This window comes from Eleutherodactylus coqui, chromosome 5, assembly GCF_035609145.1.
Source record: "Eleutherodactylus coqui strain aEleCoq1 chromosome 5, aEleCoq1.hap1, whole genome shotgun sequence".
Lineage (NCBI taxonomy): Eukaryota > Metazoa > Chordata > Amphibia > Anura > Eleutherodactylidae > Eleutherodactylus > Eleutherodactylus coqui.
This window is the reverse complement of record NC_089841.1, coordinates 129,964,402-129,990,093: the sequence shown is the minus strand read 5'-3', so window position 1 is coordinate 129,990,093 and position 25,692 is coordinate 129,964,402. Positions and strand designations below refer to the sequence as shown.

The 25,692-nt window shown below is 43.1% G+C and overlaps 1 protein-coding gene across 11 annotated transcripts in view; it reads right to left on the bottom strand.

Annotated features, from left to right (window-relative positions):
• CTXN3 (cortexin 3) overlaps positions 1-25,692 on the bottom strand; it is a 195,537-nt gene that overhangs the window by 110,566 nt on the left and 59,279 nt on the right. For 5 of the 11 annotated variants that reach the window (XM_066603155.1, XM_066603154.1, XM_066603157.1 and 2 more), the window contains one exon: positions 24,787-25,527. The exons of 3 other annotated variants lie outside the window; for them this stretch is intronic. In XM_066603155.1, coding sequence (XP_066459252.1) covers positions 25,187-25,480 — 294 coding nt within the window. In that variant the 5' untranslated portion in view covers positions 25,481-25,527 and the 3' untranslated portion in view covers positions 24,787-25,186. Of the gene's footprint in view, positions 1-2,445; positions 2,894-7,016; positions 7,115-24,786; positions 25,528-25,692 lie in introns of those variants that run through there. 3 more of the 11 variants (XM_066603151.1, XM_066603152.1, XR_010792821.1) reach the window with 2 other exon arrangements.

Sequence of the window (25,692 nt, the reverse complement as noted above, 5' to 3'; positions counted from 1 at the left end):
CTGTAGGCAAACAGCCATGGCAGCACCCTGTCGTACAAATCTTTTTGACAAATGAATGTTTTGGGTGACAGAGGCGGCCCCCTCCTTCTGTCCCGCTATGTAAATGCTGCTGTGGTAATTGACTGCGGCATCTAAATGGTAAGAGCTGCTATTTGAGCCATTTTTGACCGCGGCAGTTGCTGCTGTTTATGGATCCGCCTTAGCTCCTGAGGCCGCTTCATAGAAATCCTGCATGGATGTCGCCAAGGGGTTAATAAGTGTAAATACAAAAAGTGTTTATAATTGTGGTTATAAGTTTAAGCAATATTTTTTGTGGGACGACGGCTTTCATGGGTTTCCTGGTGACAGATCCTGAGGGTCACAACGCTTTGGCTGTTTTGCAACATCAGTTTCCAACATTATTTCCCATGAACATTGGGCAAATCATACATTGTTCTACTGAGCACACGAGGAACATTTTCTTTCTTTGTAGCAGCTGCCAGCTATTATTCAGATGTTTCACATTTTTATAGCTGCCTACAGTAACAAAAGCGCTTTTTTACTACTCACATGTAATAGCTAAGACAAACAATGCTCATTTTTTGTCACCCTTGTGAGTTATTTTACATATAAGCATCTGTCTACAGCAATGTAGACATCTAGTGGCAGTGCTGGAAACTGCAGCCTAGTTGTACTGCACTCTGTGTTTCCAATGTTGTTTAAATGTTATGCCTATGTATATAATAAATATTTATGTTATGTGTAGGCGAAGTTCACATGATTTGTAATGCAGATTATGTTTTTTTTTTTATTCATCTGAATTGGATGTTTTGGCAGCAAGTACATAGATTTCTGCAAGCCCCATTCATATGAATGTTACAGCCGCAGAAGTGTCTGTAACAAATCTGCTACATGTGAATATACCCAAACAACTGTTAGCTACACTCTACACTCGTCCATCTGTATGGGAGACAGCGCCACTGGCATAACTATAGGGGAAGCAGAGGATACTTTTGCACTGGGGCCCAGGAGCCTTAGGGCTCATGTCCACGGGCAAAATATGATTTAAGATCCGCAGCGGATCTCCCGCATGCGGATCCGCATCCCATAGGGATGCATTGACCACCCGCGGGTAGATAAATACCCGCGGATCGTCAATAAAAGGGATTTTAAAAAAAATGGAGCATGGAAAAATCTGGACCATGCTCCATTTTCGTGCGGGTCTCCCGCGGGGACGGCTCCCGCGGGCTTCTATTGAAGCCTATGGAAGCCGTCCGGATCCGCGGGAGACCTAAAATAGGAATTTAAAGTATTTACCTATCCGGCGCGGGCGGGGAATGTCAGCTGTTCCTCACGGCCGCATCTTCCTTGCTTCGGCTCGGCGGATGTGCCCGGCGCATGCGCGCGGCACGTCGACGACGTGCCGGCGACGTGCCGCCGGCGTCAGGAATTCATCCGCCGGCCGAAAATGAAGATCCGGCCGTGAGGAACAGCTGACATTCCCCGCCCGCGCCGGATAGGTAAATGTTTTTAAATTGCTATTTTCGGCGCTCATGTCCGCGGGGCAGGAGGGACCCGCTGCAGATTCTACATGGAGAATCTGCAGCGGATCTGATTTTCCCCGTGGACATGAGGCCTTAGGGTGCCCATAAGGCCTCTCTTCTCCATATGGCCGCCTGCACACGAGCGTTCCGGATTCCACTAGCGGATTTTCACGCGCGTATGGTACCTAAATGTGCTTGCGGATAGGTGCGGATGCGTGAAAAATCACGCGCGGATATACGCGGATGTGTTGCGGAAAAAAACGCGCAGAAAAATCCGGAAGACACCCTTATTGTAAACCCAACCCCTAGAGAACTGCCCATTCCCTGGAAAACAGCTTAAAAACCAACACCCAGACTCCGTTTTGTCCCTCTTGCTTGTGCAAGCACCGTTAAATTATTCTGGCAACATGCTTTCACCCGGTGAGCAGATGTCTTTGTGGGCATGGTTGATCCATGTAACTTTTTTCGGACGTACTATAAAAATACTATATAAGTGTGGTAACGTAGTAATCGTACTGACCCATAGAATAAAAATATCGGGTCGTTTTTGTTGCACTTTGCGCGCTGCAGAAACAGGACGACCGAAAGATGGTGGAAAGTCTTTTTTTTTCTCTCCGATTACAATTTTTAAAGGTTTTTCAGTAAATTATATGGTACAATAAATAGTGCCATTGCAAAATACAACTCGTCCCGCAAAAAAATAACAAGCCCTTATACAGCGACGTCGATGGATAAATAAAGGAACTACGATTTTTTAGGGAGTAGGGGGAAAAAAAGGAAAAAAGCAAAAAAGCTCCGTCACTAAGGGGTTAAAAGTGGGGATGGAAAAAAGCACAATAAAAACAAAAGTAAAACTGCTTGGCCACTGAGGGGTTAAAATGAAAAAAAAAGTACATTTGACGCAATAGCGAATAATACTCACACAAGTTCTTCTGTTCTGCTTCTACTACGTTCGTCCACGCATCCCCATAAACCTGCGCGGACAGTAGACACCAGGATTGTTCCTTTCTGTTCTTGTCGAGGTATTCTGGGGAGTTACTGTCCCATAGGCTGGGGAAGTCCTGCATGATTGCCACAAGTTTCCCCATGTCGATCATTATGGCTTGTGGCAGGCTGGTGTCTGCTGGCTGCTCTCTGGTAGATGAGGGGACTGAAAGGACAGATCTGCAGTTGAAATGTGCCTGTGAAGCTCTGTGCTGTGTGTTGGGACGCCTCCTACCATGCCTACTTCCTGTAGTCATAGCAACCAGTGACTCCATCCGCAGCTGCACTGCGGATGTACTGCGTGAAAAAACGCACCCATTCACTTGTATTGGAGGCTTCACGCACATGATCCGACCAAAATTAGAACAGGTCGCAGATTTTTTCACGCGCGTGAAAAAACGCGATACACATCCGTCCGTCTGGGGACAACTGCGGATCCTCATAGGAGTATATTGGCTGCGGTCTGGGGCGGATTATGTGCCTAAAATCACGCGCTTGAAATTCTGCTCGTGTGCAGGCACCCTATAGGGAGACCAGTACTTTGAATAAAGCATTATAGTTGGGGGCCTTGTTACTGGTTATGCATGGGGCCCAGGAGCTTCAAGTTACACATCTGCATTAAGGAGTTAAGAGAAGTTGGGGGGCTCCAAGATAAACTTTTGCATGAGCCAATAGCTACGCCACTGGATGGCGCTATCACTTTTCCATAATGTTTCATCTTTGTTTTTAGCTTATTTCATACCGTTTATATATTGAGCTCAAGAAAAAAACAGTGGGCAGTATGCCCTCGAAAAAAAAAAAAACAGTAATGGCAGAATTGATGTGCTGCTACACAATGCCCATACACTAAAAATACTCCAAAATGGTACCAATAAAAACTACAGCTCACCACCCAAAGTCATCACCACTTATATGTCTATGGTGATGGAAAAGTAAAAACATTATGGCGTTTTAAAAGTGGACATTAAAATACCAAAGCTCTGTTGCATCCTTCGGTTCAAAATAGGCTGCGTCCTTACGGGGCTAATGAACCATACAATGCATTGGAAAACCTTTAAACATTTCTAAGTGGGGGGTAATGGAAAAAAGATCCCAATTTCAAGATTCCTAGAGAGGGAGTTTTTTTTTTTTTGTTTGTTTGCATCCCTGGTACGGTAAAAATTACTTTGTGGGTCAGTATGATTAAGTCGATCTAATTTACTACAATTTTATTTTCATGTTGTACTACTTAAAGGGTTTAAAAAAAGTTTTTGCTATCTTCAATATCCCCAATGAATTAAAAATGTATATCTATTTGGAGTATGTATAACTTTTTGATTGCTTTTTATTCAATTTTTTTCTTTAAGACAGGGTGACCAAAAAAAAGCACAGTCCTGTTTTGTTTCTTCTATGGCATTCATTATGCAGGGACAATAATCCAATTTTTAATAGATTAGACAGGGCTATACCAATTACTGTATTTTTCACTTTATAGGATACACCTTTTTTCCCCCCAAAGTGGGGGAAAGTCAGTGTATCCTATAAGGCCTCCTTTACACAGGCGACACAATATCATGAGAAAATTACAGCGATATCACATCGATAGTCTGTGCAATATCGCTGCATTTTCTCGCTGCAATACCACAATTTTGTAGTGCTAAAAAGTCGCGTGTTACTTTGTAGCACTAAATGCGAGTATTTTTGGGAGGGGGGGTTGGAGCTTTTGAAATATAAGCCCTATCCTGAAAAGAAGCCCTAGCTGCAGAAAAATGTTTTAAAAAATAATACATCACCTAAGGAGCACTGTCATTTTCGGCACGGGTCACCTCCGCACTTCTACCAGCCCTCCCTGGATTGGAGAATCAAAATCCCCGCCTCCAGGAAGGGATTGCTATGATTGGTGCACGAGTGCCCTGGCTCAGCCAATCATTGCTGGCGCTCAATGAACCAAACATAGCCATTCATTAATTCATTGAATGGCTGTGATTGGTTCAATAAGCACTGGCTCTGATTGGCTGAGCCATGGAGCTCTTTAACAGTCAGCTCTTCCTGAAGGTTGAGATTTTGATCCTCCAATCCAGGAAGAGGAGGCAGAAGACTTCAAGCAAGTGCTGGAGAGCTTCAAGGGAGACCCGCGCCAGAGATGACAGGGCCTCTTAGGTGATGTATTATTTATTTTTTACTGCAACCAGGGCTTTGACAGTAGGATTTCCTACTGTCAAAGTTTCCATCACACTGCACGAAAATCATGTTCTCGTGCAGTGCGATGCAACAGAGAGGAAGGCTCCTTAGGAAAACATGGGCTACAAGACCTCACGAGTCGCGGGCATATCGCGAAACCCGCAAGGTTTTTGACTCACAATGTCGCATGCTACAAAACCTCACAAATGTGAAGGAACCCATAGGAAAGCATGGGCTTCACATACATAGAATTGTAGCATTGTCGCAACGCGTGAAAATCACGCAACTTTGACGCCGTGTGAAGGAGGCCTAAAGCAAACGTGCTGTAATTTGGACTGACTGGCCGCTGTGTAAGAAAGAACCGCACATCCTTCTTACACAGCTGCCGGCTGGGATCACATACATAGCAGGGGAGCCCGTACTAACAGCTGATTGGTGGAGGCGGAAGAGCAGCAGTTCCCTCTGGCACTCAGTAATAAGCTAGTCATACGGGTGGCTCTTTTCCACTGCTGTGTGATAAGGATCGCTCCATAGCAGCCGCCCACCCGTATGAACTAATGATTAGTTAGCTGGAGGGAACTGCTACTACTCCACCACCAATCAGCTGTAGGTACAGACGGCTCTCCTCCACTCTTTAACACACAGCTCCTAGCTACATAATAGGGGAAGTGGAGGAGAGCCGCCCGTAGGTACAGCTGATTGGTGCCCAGTTGTGCTGAAATGTATACCTCACCATAATCAGAGGTGCCATGCAGAGTTCCTGAAAAGTTGGGTGTCAACTAATGGAATCATTAGTCCATTGTCACCAAGCTTTTCCAGGATCCTGAATGTCAACTGCAGAGTTATGCAAGCGTTTATACCACATACATTGCTATAATTAGTCAGATATGGCATTCAGGGCTCCTGGAAAGCTGGGGGACAAGTAATAAGACCACCATTACATTTATATTCAATCTTGTTGTGAGGTGACTGATCTGGGGACAGAGGAAGTCCCTTACCTCTATCAGTTATTTCAATGTGCTGTCAACACTGACAGCAGCATCTAAATGGTTAAATGGCCAGAATCGGAGCCATCTTCTTAAGAGTGCCTTCATTGAGACAAACAAAGCCTGATCTAGCAGTCATACTGCCTTCCATCTGCTCTTTAGTGTATCCCTGTACATACATTTACCAGGTTTGCAAGAAGTAGGGAACAAATTCAAGGAGGTGTGATGGCAGGATCGCACTTCGCAGGGTTTGCAAATTTACTTTATGTTTCATTTTGGACACATTTTAACAATTACAAATTTTAGTTACAAACGTGGATATGGAAAACGTGTTCTGGCTCGAGACTTGTATTGATTGAACCTTCACATTATGGAACATGTACTTTACCTTTAATTATCTGCTAATAATATGCATCAGCATTTCTTGGCGCCTGTTTTTGTACAAATCTCTGAAAGTATTCTTTGAGCATGGAACCCCCGAAATGTGCCTTTTAGCAGGTATCTAATAATGATGAAAGTGGCATTTTGGAAAGCTGCTGTTCTCCACATCCAGAAATGTGGCCGATACATCCAGCATATTGATGCGAAGACTGTATATTTGGGTCTGTTCACAACTTGTTGCTACGACATGTTTGGTACACGCTGCATGTATCCCTCGGCTGATTCAGAAATGGCATTACCTGACGAGTGGCGCTCACTAGATGCCGCCGGCTGAAGAAAGCGCTGACAGCGTAAAGAATTCGAAGGTGAGGAGGAGTGCTTTTGCTACTGAAATCAGAAGCGGAAACACCGCTGATTTCTAGTCAAATTCCACATCTGTGGTGCAGATTTTTACTCTATCAGCAGCACATCAGCTACTTGTAAACATACTCTTAAACAGGCAGTAACTCATTTATGACTCGCTGTGTACTGTGAATGGAGTCGGGCAGTTGGAGTGATATCCAGCCCGCTCCACCTTTAGGTATGTGTAAAAATGGAAAATTTAAATTACTGCTTTAATCACTGGTAAATGCTAGGATACCATATTTTTCGCTCTATAAAACGCACCTGATAAGGCCGGCTGCACACGAATGAGCCAGATTCTGCATGCGGGTCCCACAGCTGAATATAGCTGTGACCCCGGCCGACAACCCTGTGAACCTGAAAAATCTATATTGCGGAGCCTCACTGTCGGTCATGTGCAATGCAAATTTTTAAAAATGTTAATTGTAGATTGCCTGCGGGTCTGAAGGCCTCCATTGATTTCAATAGAAGGCGTCTGTGAGGATTCTGCAGCAAATGGGATCATGCTTCGTTTTTTCCTCCGCTCGCGGAATACACAATTCCTTTTCATAAGTGTGAAGGAAAAAGCGAAAGTACATACCTTTCAATGCATGCCATTTCCTGTGGATCTTTCGCATGGACGCCGATCGCGAATTCCGCAATAGGAATCCGTTTGTGTGAAGCCAGCCTAAGATGCCCCTATAGATAAAGAAAGGGATTAGCTCACCCAGTCTGATGTTTCTGCACTGCTTCCATCCAATGCAGTACTCCTTTTATCCTCTAGTCACACCGCCCAGTCATCACAGTTTCTTCACAAGCAGCAAATTTTTAAAGAATAAGGAACTGGATTTTTCATATAAAGAAAGTGCTCTGCTTTATTCCATTTGTGCCGTTTAAAACAGGATACAATCAGGCGGAGTATGTTTTGAACCTTTACCCGGTTCTTGTTCGAAACGGGTCCTTTCACGCAGAATTACGCCGCAGGATGCAGCCAACTCCACAGCTGTGGGAGTCTACACCTAAATCTGCAGGTCTACCTGCGGATTTGGATGCGGAATTGCAGGCAGGTTTTAAGCCATTTTCAATTCCGCAGGTAGCCTGCGCATTTTCGTGCGGAATTTACCGCAGCTTGTGGAGCGTTGTGTGGCCTATTTCGTTTCATGTCTCTTAGCTGGATCATTGGATGTGAACAGAGCCTTAGCTGCTCCTTGGACATCTCAGTACCCAGCAAATAACAGAAAGTAATTGTTGCTTAGTAAGTTCGGCATTGATCTGCATTTTGCTTTGTATTCCATTATATTAAATTGAGATTCAGTTGTCAATAATCCATAATTATCACAATATAAATCCAGTCTTCACAGTGAGATAAATAGCTGTATGTAAATGGCAGGCATCGGTATGCATGGGCACAGTTGTTGATATATTTGTTTCAATCACTTATTAGAGCTTTTGCATGCAGTCTAGGTTGTCTGAGCTGAGCCAGCCTACTTAATCAGATTTCTTGCTGTCTGTGGTCATTAGTTTTTCTTGACATGCAGAGGTCTTCTTCTGGACGGCGGCCCTTTTCTTGGAAAAGTGTGAGTGGATTGTTGATATCACTGAAATGAAATGTCTCTTATAGCCGAATGGCAATATACCAACTTGCATCGCAAATTTTTTGAAAGCTTTCACTAGTCAAAGTCTATTGTAACTGCATTACTGGCTGCTTAAAGGAGTATTCTCATCTTAGAAAGTGATTGCATATTGCCCGGATTTGCTAAACCACTGTAGGGTATAATATTCTACACGAGAAGCAACGTTTCCAAGGAAGAAGACTAAGGCCCGATGTCCACGGGCGGATATGATTTGCGGAATCTGCGAGTGGCACCTGCAAATCAAGCCACCCATAGGCCTCATATCCACAGGCGGATCAGATTCTGCATGCGGATTTCTGCGGCAGGGGACCTGCAGAAACCATTTGAGATTGCGGATGTAATGCACTGCGAATCATCAGCGCGGAAAATAATCCACAACCCCACCTCCCTGCTTTTACCCACCTCCCTAATTGATTTTAACCTTCCCACTGTGCATGTGCAATTGTATTTGCAGATGTACTGCGGATCGTCCGCACCTATTGAATTTCATTGAGCCCATCCGCATGGAATCCGCACTGAAATGGAGCATAATGCGATTTGTCCGCAAATCAAATCCACATGCTTAAATTTAGTTGCGGATGCCAATGCTTCCCTATTGACGTTTTGAATTGGGGCTCTTCTGCGCGGGTGACCCATGTGGATTCCGCAAATCAAATCCGCCCATGGACATTGGTCCATAGGGTAGCATTGGGTGTCCGCACTTCATTTATCACCTGCAGATTTGTTTTTATTTGATTTGCAGATGCCACGCGTGGATAGTAAATCGCAGCATGCTCCGTTTTACCGCGGAGCACGCACGGATGTGCTCCATTCATCTCTATAGGAGCGTACGATCCGCAATACATCCATGCGGGAAAAAACACAATCTCCCGCAAGCAATAAGAAATCAATTTAATGGTGACTCCCAGTGAATCTGCTGCGGAAATCCGCATGAAGAATTGCATGCTTGCCATGGACATGAGGCCTTAGTAATATTGGACGCATTGCAGCACACAGCCAAGATTCTCACACATTGCTGGATTTGTAAATGTACTGTAGAAGAAAATACCACCTTCCTAAAGGGACCTGTGAAGAGATTCATCCTGCCCAAGTCATGGGCAGGATGAAAGCTTGACTAACACCCACATTAAAAGGGTTGTGCCAGAATTTCAAGTTATCCTCCTATTCCAAAGAATAAAGTTATGTCATTTTTGCCAGTGTGTACACCATAAAACACCCCACCCACAAAAATGGCAGAATTTGGGGGGTTTTCTCCATTTCACTCCACTTAGAATTTTTTAAAAGTTTTTTTTTAGTACATTTTATAGTACATTAAATAATACCATTGAAAAATACAACTCGTCCCACAAAAACCAATAAGAGTTATGGTAATACCAAATTTATATAGTTTTTAAAATAGATTTTACTGCTTACTGAAATACCTTTTGTTTGTTTTTTAAGTGCTTTCTGTTGCCATCTTTTGACCCCCTTAAATGTTTTATTTTTCCATCTTTGGACTTTTGGGAGGTACCCTTTTTTTGTGAGGTGACTTGTATTTTTTATTGCTACTATTTTAGGGTAAACACGACGTCTTGATCACTGTGCTGCTTCGTCTGTCACACGCACAGCTTTACTGCTCCGTCTATCACATGCATGGCTCTGCTGCTCTGTCTGTCACACGCACAGCTCTGCTGCTCCATCTGTCACACGCACAGCTCTGCTGCTCCGTCTGTTTATTCAAGTTTTTATTGGAGATGTGGTGACTAAAACAGCACAATTATGACATTGCAGAAATAATAATGTAATATTTTAATGAACTCGACTCTTACAGACACAGCAATACCAATTTTTTTCTTTTTTTTGATGCAACGACTGGGAAAAGAGGTTTTGCTTTAAACTTTTATTTACATTTTTTTATAATTAAACCATCTTTATTTTTTTACTTAACTTTCTTTAGTCCCATTCTTTAGTACCATAGTATTACATTATACTGTATCTTTATCAGCATTAATAGGTAATCATTCATGGCAGCCCTGGGGACCTTTAGGCCGGGTTCACACGGGGCGTATTTTCGTCGGAAATCTCGCAGTTTGGGCGCAGCAAAAACCGCGAGATGTCCGCCGGGAGAACCGCCGCAGTTTAAGCCGCGGCGGCTTTGAAGCGGTCCGGCCGCATGCTTTTCCGTTGCGGCCAGCTCTCCCATAGAGGAGAGCGCGGCCGTAACATAAATAAACAAAAAACCGAAAGTAAACAGACATGCTACTTCTTTTGAAACCGCGGCTGCGGCGGCCGCAGACGCGGTTTCAACCGGATTTACCGCAGCGGATTAGCCGTCCCGTGTGGATGAGGTTTCTGAGAAACCTCGTCCACATGGCTGGCTAATCCCGAGATTAGCGGCCGTGGGCAGTTTTGCCGCGGGCGGATCTGCTGCGGCAGAACCGCGGCAAATCCGCCCTGTGTGAATGCAGCCTTAGAAGGCCCCAACTGCCATGACATGCAAAGGGCACCCTACAGTCTCCCAAGCCCGCTTCAGACAGTCATATCCAACATATGCTATACGTCGGGAAGAGGCTAAATGCACAATTTACAGTAGGTTTATAAGCTATGAATTCAGTTCCTTACTTGCAAAATAATTAGTTCCCGGATGATACTTTGATTGTAACTTTTTAAATATTGTAACTTGGGACCATAACTGTAATAGAAAATGGTATTATGTTCCGAAAGCCACCAAAGTGTCAACTCAAATAAGAGGCAATTAAACTAATTACATAGCTAATGCATATAAAGCAAGTAAAAATGTCAAAGGAACTGATACAAGATGGAGAATCACTTTCTTTGTAGAAAAGAAGAATTTTTTTGGTTATGTACAATATACAGTTAACATGTAGCAAAGCTACCTTCACCTTTTGTCTAGCAGAGTAATTCAAGCTGGCACAGGTGAAGGACAATTCATTACTGCACGGAGGAACAACTCTGTTATTTGAAATGACTAGTAATTATTAGGCAATTATAATACCATTGCGTCACTTACTAATATAATATAGTGAAAGAGATTGGATTTGTAAGCACACGGCAGTTGTTTTAGGACCTGCTGGTTTATGGCCTGTGATGATGTCACAGTCATTGTGTAACTTGTCACCGAAAGGACCAAAAATAATAAAACTTAGCTTTTATTGATTTTTAAATAATAAAAAGGCGTCCTTATATTTTCTCATATGTGCTAAAAGTCACACAATAATTAAAAACAGTAGGGCTTAGATATATAGATGAACACTGCTCTGTCCCAACAATCTAGGTGCATTGGCCGGGAATCAAACCCGGGCCTCCCGCGTGGCAGGCAAGAATTCTACCACTTCTACCACTTTTGTATTCCCTGATGTCTTTTTCTATCCAGGGTTACTCAGATTTCTATTTGTCAATGACTTGCACCGCCAGATGTTTATTAAAGTGTGGTGAAGCACTCACTGTCAGTGACCTTGAACACTTTTAGTTCTCTATCACAGGGTAGGCCTGATGTCCTCTGATTAGTCACGGTACAGTGATGTCTGTTAATCTACAGTCAGTAATATTGTACCTGACACACACATTTACTAGTACTGTCGTCCCATTTATAACAGTTGCTCATTAATATTGCTTGGGTCGTATTTGTTCTTATTATTTCTAGAACAATATCGCGGTGATTGATTTATATAGAAATCACCCCGATATGTCACCATTAGGTGTTAAGTCCGGAGTATGTTTTTGTATAACGCAGACCCAAGCTTATATTGGCTTGATACTCTATGGTATTCCCTTATGCCTATGACTGATCGCATGCGCCATTCATTTCTTATGGCTCATGTGATTATATACCAAGGTTAATTGCAACCAGACGACAGTTTCAGTGATTATCAAGGATAGAGATAAGTTGTTCCAAATAATAATGGGTTTTCAATATGTTCTCTCTCCTACTTATACATAGGCTCTATTCCGGAGAGATGATGCTCCCACTTGTATAAGTGATTATTACAGGTAGAACGTATATAAGATGAATAAAGACAGTGGCTGCATTAAATGGAACAGCTGCAGTATTCTCCTTCAGGATTTAAATAGCTGCAATAAAATGCTCTGTCCCAACAATCTAGGTGCATTGGCCGGGAATCGAACCCGGGCCTCCCACGTGGCAGGTGAGAATTCTACTGCTTCTACCACTTTTGTATTCCCTGATGTCTTTTTCTATCCAGGGTTACTCAGATTTCTATTTGTCAATATGTTCTCTCTCCTACTTATACATAGGCTCTATTCCGGAGAGATGATGCTCCCACTTGTATAAGTGATTATTACAGGTAGAACATATATAAGATGAATAAAGACAGTGGCTGCATTAAATGGAACAGCTGCAGTATTCATCTATGGATGAAGCAAACACTCTGATCTTGAGAGAGAATCAGCTGTCTGGTCACAGAATGCGAGATTCATAATATCAAAAACAGAGAAAATGTTTTTGCCACATATATAATCAGGCGGTGGATTACTAACGTTTTGTAGTGTTCATGAATAATTATGCTGCAGTCTAAAATATGCTAATTACTTGTAACGGATATATCACTTGAGGTGTACAACCGAAGTGACACACAATTTCGGTGAGATAATCGCTAGGTGCGGTAAAGATACCAATCTTCCGCGCATTGTATGACTGGGTGACTACCAGTCTGAGGAATATGTCCAACTATGTGTCACAGGTTTAGGCGAATGAACGATTAAAATGTTCGCTGCGATCCCTAAGAGTCTCCTGTGAGACAGCTGGTTGAATATTTAATACCATCTGTAACTTACAGGAGCAGGGGACCGGATGATCAGGCCAATAGACGCTCCGAGCATCATTATGTCACGTGATCGGAGTGCTAGGCCAGCGGAACACACCCCCCGCGCGTCACGGCATCACATGATCGTGCCTTCGGTCTGACACGCCCATCTGTAACTTACAGGAGCAGGGGACCGGATGATCAGGCCAATAGACATTCCGAACGTCATGATGTCACGTGATCGGAGTGTCAGGCCAGCGGACACACCCCCCGCACGTCACAGCATCACATGATCGTGCCTTCGGTCTGACACGCCCCCCGCACGCTATGGCATCATGCGATCGGACAGTCAGAACGGAGCAGCTCATGCTGCGTTCTATGACATGTCCTTTGATCGCTGATCACGCTGCGGGGAGGCAACACCCGAAGAAGCACTTACAGATGAGTATAAGGAAAATGTATATGATCGGACCTCCGGTCTAACACGCCCCCCGCACGTCATGACATCACGTGATCGGACAGTCAAAGAGAGCAGCCTACGCTGCGGTCCATGACATGTTCCTGGATTACGTGATTACGTTGCGAGGAGGAGCCAAGTGTAATACTCGAATAAGCGCATATAAATGAGCGCAAGGGAAATGTGAGACATATTGGACTGCAGCCTGATTCACTCCTACAATACAAGCCCCGCCCTGAAGTAGGCGGAGCCTTGGGTATAAGAACCCTTGGGATAGCAACACTTACCATCTCTGCTCATTTTACATCCTGACAGCCTGAGAGGCTGGTCATGTTAGGTTAGCTCCATCCTGAGGAAGCAACCATCTCCAAGGTTGTGGAAACGCGTAGATGGAGAGGGAGGGATAGGTTCCATGGGCCGATTCTCTCCATAAGAACTAATCTATGTGGGGGTTGTATGTTCATCATAATGCAACCCACGTAGACATATACAACTACAACTATAACAGACAGAGTCTATCATTATCACTCTAGTCAGCAGCTGTTGGTGCATCACAACAGACTGCATATACAGAGACAGAGATTTATCCAAAAGGGCATTGGATATAGGTGATAGCCTAGAATTCATTCTGGGCTACCACCAAACTATCTATGTGCATTTTATTGCAGCTATTTAAATCCTGAAGGATGAGTAGCTCATAGATGAATACTGCAGCTGTTCCATTTAATGCAGCCACTGTCTTTATTCATCTTATATATGTTCTACCTGTAATAATCACTTATACAAGTGGGAGCATCATCTCTCCGGAATAGAGCCTATGTATAAGTAGGAGAGAGAACATATTGACAAATAGAAATCTGAGTAACCCTGGATAGAAAAAGACATCAGGGAATACAAAAGTGGTAGAAGCAGTAGAATTCTCACCTGCCACGTGGGAGGCCCGGGTTCGATTCCCGGCCAATGCACCTAGATTGTTGGGACAGAGCATTTTATTGCAGCTATTTAAATCCTGAAGGAGAATACTGCAGCTGTTCCATTTAATGCAGCCACTGTCTTTATTCATCTTATATACGTTCTACCTGTAATAATCACTTATACAAGTGGGAGCATCATCTCTCCGGAATAGAGCCTATGTATAAGTAGGAGAGAGAACATATTGAAAACCCATTATTATTTGGAACAACTTATCTCTATCCTTGATAATCACTGAAACTGTCGTCTGGTTGCAATTAACCTTGGTATATAATCACATGAGCCATAAGAAATGAATGGCGCATGCGATCAGTCATAGGCATAAGGGAATACCATAGAGTATCAAGCCAATATAAGCTTGGGTCTGCGTTATACAAAAACATACTCCGGACTTAACACCTAATGGTGACATATCGGGGTGATTTCTATATAAATCAATCACCGCGATATTGTTCTAGAAATAATAAGAACAAATACGACCCAAGCAATATTAATGAGCAACTGTTATAAATGGGACGACAGTACTAGTAAATGTGTGTGTCAGGTACAATATTACTGACTGTAGATTAACAGACATCACTGTACCGTGACTAATCAGAGGACATCAGGCCTACCCTGTGATAGAGAACTAAAAGTGTTCAAGGTCACTGACAGTGAGTGCTTCACCACACTTTAATAAACATCTGGCGGTGCAAGTCATTGACAAATAGAAATCTGAGTAACCCTGGATAGAAAAAGACATCAGGGAATACAAAAGTGGTAGAAGTGGTAGAATTCTTGCCTGCCACGCGGGAGGCCCGGGTTTGATTCCCGGCCAATGCACCTAGATTGTTGGGACAGAGCAGTGTTCATCTATATATCTAAGCCCTACTGTTTTTAATTATTGTGTGACTTTTAGCACATATGAGAAAATATAAGGACGCCTTTTTATTATTTAAAAATCAATAAAAGCTAAGTTTTATTATTTTTGGTCCTTTCGGTGACAAGTTTCATTAAAGTTGAAAAAGGATTTCATTGCTACGGTGACAATTTTGATCTATAATGGCAGGCTTTCTGACAGGAGGCATAGACATCGCCCCCTGGCTAGCAGAGGCAAAAACTGTGTTCTCTGACAAAAACATGGAGACACACTTACATACGAACTCCATTAACCAAGCATTCAAGACTCTGACTAAGACATATAAGGACTTCGTAAGGTCCTGGTGGGAAGTTCAGGGATTGTCAAACTACATAGAGAATAAGATAGTACCCCGAGGCCTACGAATCCAAATCTCTCCACCTCCCAGGTTGAGAAATGGCCCCTTTATGGAGAAGTGGCATAAGGAATCAGTGGAGAGCTCGCTTAAACTGATGAACCTTCTGCTTGAAGAAGAGAAACTTAATTTAGAAAAAAATAAGAGTAGTCTGGACGATCAAATTAAGGAAGTACAGAAATTTAGTGGGGAAGCAGATTTCGAAAAAAGAGAACATGCATTGAAAATGACAATAGACAAATACACAGGCTTCCTGAAAGAAAGAAAACATTTTCAGTACAATAGAGATCTTAAAGACTTTACCGATAACCGAGCCTTCGATATAAGAACGTACACAGAATCCGAGATGAGTTCATCTGAAGGGGAGGCATCAGGTAGCGAGCGCTCCATGAGGGGCACCTTCTCCAATAGAGGTAGAACAAGAGGGGGAGGCCGAGGAAGGGCACATGGTAGAGACAGAACTCGTTCCAAAGAAAGACATTTTTTAGGGCAACCTATAATGCAGTACATGACCCGAAACAGAGGGGGGACAGGGGTCATTCCATCGTAATGAACAGAAAGGCATACAGTAGGCCCAGAGTGTCTTCACAATCTGGACTGTCACTACCATCAAAATCTACACATAATGCACTATCCTTACCAACTGAGATAGCAACTAACATTGGGACCTCTAGAGGAACATCACTTAATGGTCCAAATGGCAATACCACTTCCCATACAGAAGTATCAGCATCCTCAGGGGAAGAAGAACTACAAATAATGAATCTGTCATCGAGAGAACTATTGGATGATGAAAAATCTGTTCTGAGAAAGGGCTTAACGTTCATTCCAACGAATAAATATGACGCATTCAGCTGGACACGCGATATATCCTTATTCCTACGCAAATTGCGTTGGAGAAAGTATTTCTCACTACAAGATAGAAAAAAATGTCAAGAACTTGGGTTAAATCTCAGTGATTTGGAAGCCCTTAGGACTTTGGAATCCCTTGAAAATGAAAACACAAGAATCCCTGGTAATGGACCCTTCACGGATTTAAAATCTAAAAATAGTAACCCAGCACCAATAGGTGAAACCCCCTTTGTTGACCTGTTTGAGGGGATGGTCAATGAAGAGTTGGCTAGACTGGGCAAGGAGAAGGTGTACAAATATCAGAACCTGACTACCGGTGAAAAAAAGGCCCTGGTGTCACTTGAAAGCGACACGAAAATTATCATAAAGCCCTCCGACAAGGGGGGCAATATCGTCATAATGGACCTGGAGAAATATAAAAAAATGTGCATGGACATTCTAAAGGATAGAAAGAATTATGAGATCTTACCAAGGGACCCAACAGATAGATTCCAAAGCGAACTGAAGGACATCTTAATATCAGCAAAGGAGGAAGGACTGCTAGGAGAAAAGGAGTTCCATGCCCTTTTTCCTCAAAACCCTCAAACGGCTACCTTCTATAGTCTACCCAAGGTGCACAAGGGTTTATCACCACTAAAAGGTAGACCGATTGTGTCGGGTATTGATAGCCTCACACAGGGAGTAAGTAAATACCTAGATAGGATACTGAAACCATTTGTTGAGGCCTTACCCACATACATTCAAGACACAACTGATGTCCTCAGAAAATTACAAGGGTTGTCCTTATCATCTGAAACCAAATTGGCCAGCTTGGACGTAGAGGCACTCTATAGTTCGATACCCCATGAGGGGGGCCTCTGCGCTACCAAATACTATCTCGACCAGAGAGGGATACAATATCGACCTCATAACCATCTGCTACTTCAACTCCTCTCATTCGTATTGCAAAAAAATTTCTTCCTCTTCGAAGGAAGACACTTCCACCAGCTCAGGGGCACAGCTATGGGGAGCCCTTGTGCCCCCAGCTATGCAAATCTGTACCTGGGCTGGTGGGAGGAAACAACTGTCTTCAGCGAGGAGAATGAGGAGTGGACGTCATCTGTGGACCTATGGATTAGGTTCATAGATGACGTCCTCATATTGTGGACCGGATCCGAAGAAAAATTTTTGGAGTTTGTCCAACGCCTGAACAGGAATAGTCTGAACCTGTTTTTTACGGCAGAGATTAACTCAATATCCATCAATTTCTTGGATCTATGTATTGAAAAAACCGAAAGAGGAACTCTGGAAACAACAATCTTTCGTAAGTCCACTGCAACGAATGCTTTGCTTCATTATAATAGCCACCACCCAATACCCCTGAAGAAGGGGATTCCGAAGGGGCAAATGATTAGAACGCGACGGAATTGTTCCCGGGAGGAAGACTTCCAGGAAAAGATGAAGCAAATGGCCCATCGTTTTGAAGTGAGAGGCTATCCAGAAGAAGTGATCTCAATAGCGAGTGATCACGTAAAAAATCTGGATAGGGAAACCTTATTGCAACATAAAAGTAGCAAAGAAGGAGACGGCAAAATAAGGATAATCGGTACGTATGACGATCACTCAGCTGAAGTAAGACAGATTCTAAACAAACATTGGGGAATCCTTTTGAAAGATAAAGATCTAGCACAATACCTACCTGAGAGACCCCTGATAACCTTCAAAAGGGGCAGGAATTTAAGGGACCGACTAGTTAGGAGCCATCTATCAACACCAAACACACTTCAAACTTGGGTAACAGGTAATCCACCAAGAGGCTTTTTCAGATGTGCAGGCTGTAAGGCATGCAAATATATGCAAAGGGGATCATCTTTTGTAAGCTCTGCGACCAGAAAAGTATATCAAATACGTGATTACATCAACTGCAAAACCAGTGGTGTGGTCTACGTAGCATCGTGTCCCTGCCCCCTCGATTATGTAGGGAAAACAACTCAACAACTGCGCAGGAGGGTATTAGCGCATATAGGGAACATAAATCGGGGGGAACAAACTAGTGTGGCAAACCATATTAGGGACAAGCACGGAAACAATCCGGATGTACTTACCTTCCGAGGAATTGAAATGATTAAGCCAAATGGACGGAGAGGAAATCTGGACCGGAAGCTTTTACAAAAAGAGTGCGGATGGATATATAGACTTGAAACCATCCATCCTAAGGGTTTAAATGAATGTCTCTCCTTTGCATCATTCGTCTGAAAATAGTATAATACAGAACTAAAACTAGGCCACAGTGAAGAGGGGATGTTTGAAGATTGGCGAGACAATATAGTGGAATTCCTCCGTAATCCCTAAATGATGAGTAACATTTGTTTTTGACTCGTCTATGAGGTAAAAGGAGATTAATGTCCCCAAAAGAATCGATATGAAGTTGATCTGATGGTCTCACGTAAAAACTGATGATATTGACAATAGAATAAACCTCATCGTCTATAAAGCATGCGTCCTTGCATATATGAGACATTGATTCCCATTATTACCCCCTATGGATGAAGCAAACACTCTGATCTTGAGAGAGAATCAGCTGTCTGGTCACAGAATGCGAGATTCATAATATCAAAAACAGAGAAAATGTTTTTGCCACATATATAATCAGGCGGTGGATTACTAACGTTTTGTAGTGTTCATGAATAATTATGCTGCAGTCTAAAATATGCTAATTACTTGTAACGGATATATCACTTGAGGTGTACAACCGAAGTGACACACAATTTCGGTGAGATAATCGCTAGGTGCGGTAAAGATACCAATCTTCCGCGCATTGTATGACTGGGTGACTACCAGTCTGAGGAATATGTCCAACTATGTGTCACAGGTTTAGGCGAATGAACGATTAAAATGTTCGCTGCGATCCCTAAGAGTCTCCTGTGAGACAGCTGGTTGAATATTTAATACCATCTGTAACTTACAGGAGCAGGGGACCGGATGATCAGGCCAATAGACGCTCCGAGCATCATTATGTCACGTGATCGGAGTGCTAGGCCAGCGGAACACACCCCCCGCGCGTCACGGCATCACATGATCGTGCCTTCGGTCTGACACGCCCATCTGTAACTTACAGGAGCAGGGGACCGGATGATCAGGCCAATAGACATTCCGAACGTCATGATGTCACGTGATCGGAGTGTCAGGCCAGCGGACACACCCCCCGCACGTCACAGCATCACATGATCGTGCCTTCGGTCTGACACGCCCCCCGCACGCTATGGCATCATGCGATCGGACAGTCAGAACGGAGCAGCTCATGCTGCGTTCTATGACATGTCCTTTGATCGCTGATCACGCTGCGGGGAGGCAACACCCGAAGAAGCACTTACAGATGAGTATAAGGAAAATGTATATGATCGGACCTCCGGTCTAACACGCCCCCCGCACGTCATGACATCACGTGATCGGACAGTCAAAGAGAGCAGCCTACGCTGCGGTCCATGACATGTTCCTGGATTACGTGATTACGTTGCGAGGAGGAGCCAAGTGTAATACTCGAATAAGCGCATATAAATGAGCGCAAGGGAAATGTGAGACATATTGGACTGCAGCCTGATTCACTCCTACAATACAAGCCCCGCCCTGAAGTAGGCGGAGCCTTGGGTATAAGAACCCTTGGGATAGCAACACTTACCATCTCTGCTCATTTTACATCCTGACAGCCTGAGAGGCTGGTCATGTTAGGTTAGCTCCATCCTGAGGAAGCAACCATCTCCAAGGTTGTGGAAACGCGTAGATGGAGAGGGAGGGATAGGTTCCATGGGCCGATTCTCTCCATAAGAACTAATCTATGTGGGGGTTGTATGTTCATCATAATGCAACCCACGTAGACATATACAACTACAACTATAACAGACAGAGTCTATCATTATCACTCTAGTCAGCAGCTGTTGGTGCATCACAACAGACTGCATATACAGAGACAGAGATTTATCCAAAAGGGCATTGGATATAGGTGATAGCCTAGAATTCATTCTGGGCTACCACCAAACTATCTATGTGCATTTTATTGCAGCTATTTAAATCCTGAAGGATGAGTAGCTCATAGATGAATACTGCAGCTGTTCCATTTAATGCAGCCACTGTCTTTATTCATCTTATATATGTTCTACCTGTAATAATCACTTATACAAGTGGGAGCATCATCTCTCCGGAATAGAGCCTATGTATAAGTAGGAGAGAGAACATATTGACAAATAGAAATCTGAGTAACCCTGGATAGAAAAAGACATCAGGGAATACAAAAGTGGTAGAAGCAGTAGAATTCTCACCTGCCACGTGGGAGGCCCGGGTTCGATTCCCGGCCAATGCACCTAGATTGTTGGGACAGAGCATTTTATTGCAGCTATTTAAATCCTGAAGGAGAATACTGCAGCTGTTCCATTTAATGCAGCCACTGTCTTTATTCATCTTATATACGTTCTACCTGTAATAATCACTTATACAAGTGGGAGCATCATCTCTCCGGAATAGAGCCTATGTATAAGTAGGAGAGAGAACATATTGAAAACCCATTATTATTTGGAACAACTTATCTCTATCCTTGATAATCACTGAAACTGTCGTCTGGTTGCAATTAACCTTGGTATATAATCACATGAGCCATAAGAAATGAATGGCGCATGCGATCAGTCATAGGCATAAGGGAATACCATAGAGTATCAAGCCAATATAAGCTTGGGTCTGCGTTATACAAAAACATACTCCGGACTTAACACCTAATGGTGACATATCGGGGTGATTTCTATATAAATCAATCACCGCGATATTGTTCTAGAAATAATAAGAACAAATACGACCCAAGCAATATTAATGAGCAACTGTTATAAATGGGACGACAGTACTAGTAAATGTGTGTGTCAGGTACAATATTACTGACTGTAGATTAACAGACATCACTGTACCGTGACTAATCAGAGGACATCAGGCCTACCCTGTGATAGAGAACTAAAAGTGTTCAAGGTCACTGACAGTGAGTGCTTCACCACACTTTAATAAACATCTGGCGGTGCAAGTCATTGACAAATAGAAATCTGAGTAACCCTGGATAGAAAAAGACATCAGGGAATACAAAAGTGGTAGAAGTGGTAGAATTCTTGCCTGCCACGCGGGAGGCCCGGGTTTGATTCCCGGCCAATGCACCTAGATTGTTGGGACAGAGCAGTGTTCATCTATATATCTAAGCCCTACTGTTTTTAATTATTGTGTGACTTTTAGCACATATGAGAAAATATAAGGACGCCTTTTTATTATTTAAAAATCAATAAAAGCTAAGTTTTATTATTTTTGGTCCTTTCGGTGACAAGTTTCATTAAAGTTGAAAAAGGATTTCATTGCTACGGTGACAACACAGTCATTGTGTACATGCGCGTGTCACACACACAACAGCTCTGCTACATGCGCGTCGCACACACAGCTCAACTACATGTCAATCACAAACACCACACACAGCTCTGCTACATGTGCGTCACACACACCACACACAACTGTGCCACATGCGTAACACACACCACACACAGCTCTGCTACATGCGCATCACAAACGCTAAACACAGTTCTGCTACAAGCACATCACATACACACCAAACACAGCTCTGCTACATGTGCGTCACACACACCACACATAACTGTGCTACATGCACATCACACACACTACACATAGCTATGCTACATGCGTGTCACCCACACAACTGTGCTACATGTGCATCACACACAGTTCTTATACATGCACATCACACACACACACAGCTCTGCTACATGAACGTCACACACACAGCTCTGCTACATGTGCATAACACACACCACACACAACTGTGCTACATGCGCATCACACACACCACATGCAGCTCTGCTGCATGCTGGTCACACACACAGCTCTGCTACATGCACGTCACACACACACACAACTGTGCTACATGTGCAACACACAGCTTGGCTACATGTACGTCACACACACACAGCTTTGCTACATGCACATCACACACACACAGCTGTGCTGTATGCGAGTCACACATACAGCTGTGCTACATGCTAGTCACACACACACAGCTGTGCTACATGCGAGTCACACACACACAGCTGTGCTACATGCGAGTCACACACACACAGCTCTGCTACATGCGAGTCACACACAGCTGTGCTACATGCAAGTCACACACAGCTGTGCTACATGCAAGTCACACACACAGCTGTTCTACATGCTAGTTACACACACAGAGCTCTGCTACATGAGTGCGTCACACACAGTTCTGCTACAGGCGCATGTCACACACAGCTCTGGTACATGCACGTCACACCCGCACGGCTCTGCTCCTCCGTGTCACACCCGCATGGCTCTGCTTATGCGTCTCAGACCCGCATGGCTCTGCTCCTCCATCTCACACCTGCATGGCTCTGCTCCTCCATCTCACACCCACACAGCTCTGCTCCTCCATCTCACACACGCACAGCTCTGCTCCTCGTCTCACATACGCACAGCTCTGTTGCTACATCTTTCACACGCACAGCTCTGCAAAGTGAAGGACCTGTGATGATGTCACTGTTATGTGATCATCAGGGGCAGAGGTCAGAGCTCAGGTGACTGATCACATGAAGGTGACATGATCACAGGTCCTCTGAGCACACGGCTCATGTCAGACTCTGCATGTTTTATTATGCTGTAGGACCTGCGATGACATCACCACCATGTGATATGGGGCGGAGCATATAACTCATACCGCACACATAGACACACAGACAAGTGGTCGTTAGCACTTTGATTCATATTATTGATTATTTATATTATTATCATAATGGCTAAAGGAAGAACATATTTACCTAAATATTCTACCAAAAGGAATCACGCCTTGCTAAATGCAAGATCCAGCAATACATAAAAATAATGCAGGGACATAAGATTAGTAAGCTTACATAAATTATACACTCACCTTGCATTTATTTATGTCTGGAAGGTAATTCTGACAAACAGAACATCAAATGATGTCCAGCACTGTGTGCACTGTATTCAATGGCTTTAAGTGATTGTAAGAGGAAAAGCACATTTGTACTGTTGAAATACAATTATGATCTACAGAGTATGTCCAGTATACAAGATTCCATAGATTCCAGTACCTTACGTTTGACTCGCTTCATTCAGCCTTTGCCTCTCTGTCAGTCCATATCCATTGTCCTCATTCCACTACATACTACATGCTAGGAGAAGCACCAACCAACAAGTATGAACTTTAAGAGCTTAAAACACCTAGAATACACTGCCAGTTTTAACCAAAAAAATCACTAGCCCCACCCCCTAAAAAAATCTAAAAACCAAGTGTTTCCCCCAAAACAAGACACTGTCTTATATTAATTTTTCCTCAAAAGAGGCACAATGTCTTATTTTCGGGGGGTGTCTAATAATACTCACCTATGGTCCTCACACTCGTGTCAGTCGCTGCTGTAGGCTGCCGCGTCCTACTTCAAACCAACAGAGCAGTTCTTCCTGGAAGTGGGGCTTGAATACCCCGCCTCCAGCAAGCTAATGCTCTGATTGGTTAATCCAGCGCCGCGTCAGCCAATGAGATTAACTAATCAGAGCATTAGCTTGCTGGAGGCTGGGTATTCAAGCCCCACTTCCAGGAAAAACTGCTCTGTCAGCTTGAAGGAGGATGTGTCAGAATGCCAGCGGTAGGTGAGATTTTTTCTCTTTTTTTACATGTAGGGCTAGGGCTTATTTTCGGGGGAGGACTTATTATCGTGGAAACACAGTATATTCAACAGAGGGGCAGGCGTTCAGATGCTGCCATGCAGGTGACTGCAATGGAGTATGGAAAGTGTGGGAGAGGAAGTGCTGGCCAGTACAGTACTGGCAGAATGACTGCCTTAGGACATACCCCCATCTGTAAGTGGATTGTAAACAGCAGGGCAGCAGTAACATTATGAAATTCTACACTGAAAACTGAATTGATAAGGCTCAGACGGGTGCAAACAGCAGCAAAGCAGCACCCAGTGAAGATCGAGCCTGCTTTTTAAAATTTCTTAAAACCTCTCTGGCACACTTTAAACCTAAGCAATGACAATTTATAAATAGCTTGTACTGTTGAAAATGCTTCAGTTGGTTTCAGGAGACTTAATCATTTTTCATACCATAAGACAACTACCGGTAGCCTAAAATACCAAAGTTGAATACATGGAATATTACTTCAGTAGCTAAAATAGAAGTTGAAAACCGCACAATGTTCCCTCAAAGTTCAATATCTGGAATGCATCACATCATCAAGTCCCTCCAACCTCCAACAGTCCAAAGAATTCAAGGTGAAGTCAGCATATCCTAAAATGCTTGATAAATTATTGGATATGCTTACATCACCTTGAATTTTTTTGACTATTAATTCAATATCCTGACCTTTCCACCAACTATGTAGAACATTAAGACAGACGAGTGTGTATAGTCTATTTATTGTTGATCAACTAATAAAAATCCAGAATATAGTTCCATGTACATGGCAGCCCCAATTAGTTTTTGAGAGCTTGCTGGAATAATTGTTAAGACACTCTGCTATAAGCCACAGTGAATCCTATTAACAGTTAACGTTTCTACAACCTTATACACAATAGGGGTCTACCTTTTGGTACATTCCCAAAAATGGCTAGTTGTGATAGCATTATTTAGATAAAAAATCCCTGCAACATTAAAGTTTTATATGAATATTAATGCTACAAAATTAGCTCTTCTCTATGTCAAGGACATTTGGATAATAGCTCTGTATTGTTTTTAATATTTATAGTATGTATTTTCTGCAAGGTTTGTTCAATAAAGTCACTAAAAGGAGTTGTTCATAATTATGCAAGAGCATAGTCAAATTGTCCTTTTTCAAGCCCATCAACTCCATCTGCCCAGGTAGAAGTTGGCATACTTCGGTAAGGATCAAGCAAGATCCTAAAACACCTGACAATGAGCACACCTAGAATAATGAATAGAAGAATCACAAAAGCAAATGTAGTCTTCTGCTCCAGTGTCATGGATGAGCCGTAGGATGCGTTCAGTGTGGGTAACATTGTAGAGGGCAAAGTCTCTCCATCCATTGTCCAGGAAAATGGAAACAGGCAATTCCACAAAGTCTTTTTCTTCTTCATCACTTCCCCAAATTCATGATGGAAATATTTTGACCTGAACTGGGAATCTAGAAAAAAAGAAAGTCCAAATGGTGAGTTTTAAAATTGGCTATCAGTATTTTATAGTATTAAGGTAGCAGTTTTTTTTATATTTTCTGCTTCTTTTAAGACCCATTAACATGCAAAGTTAATCTTTCAAACGATTAAAAAGATTTTGCGATCTATTTGCATAA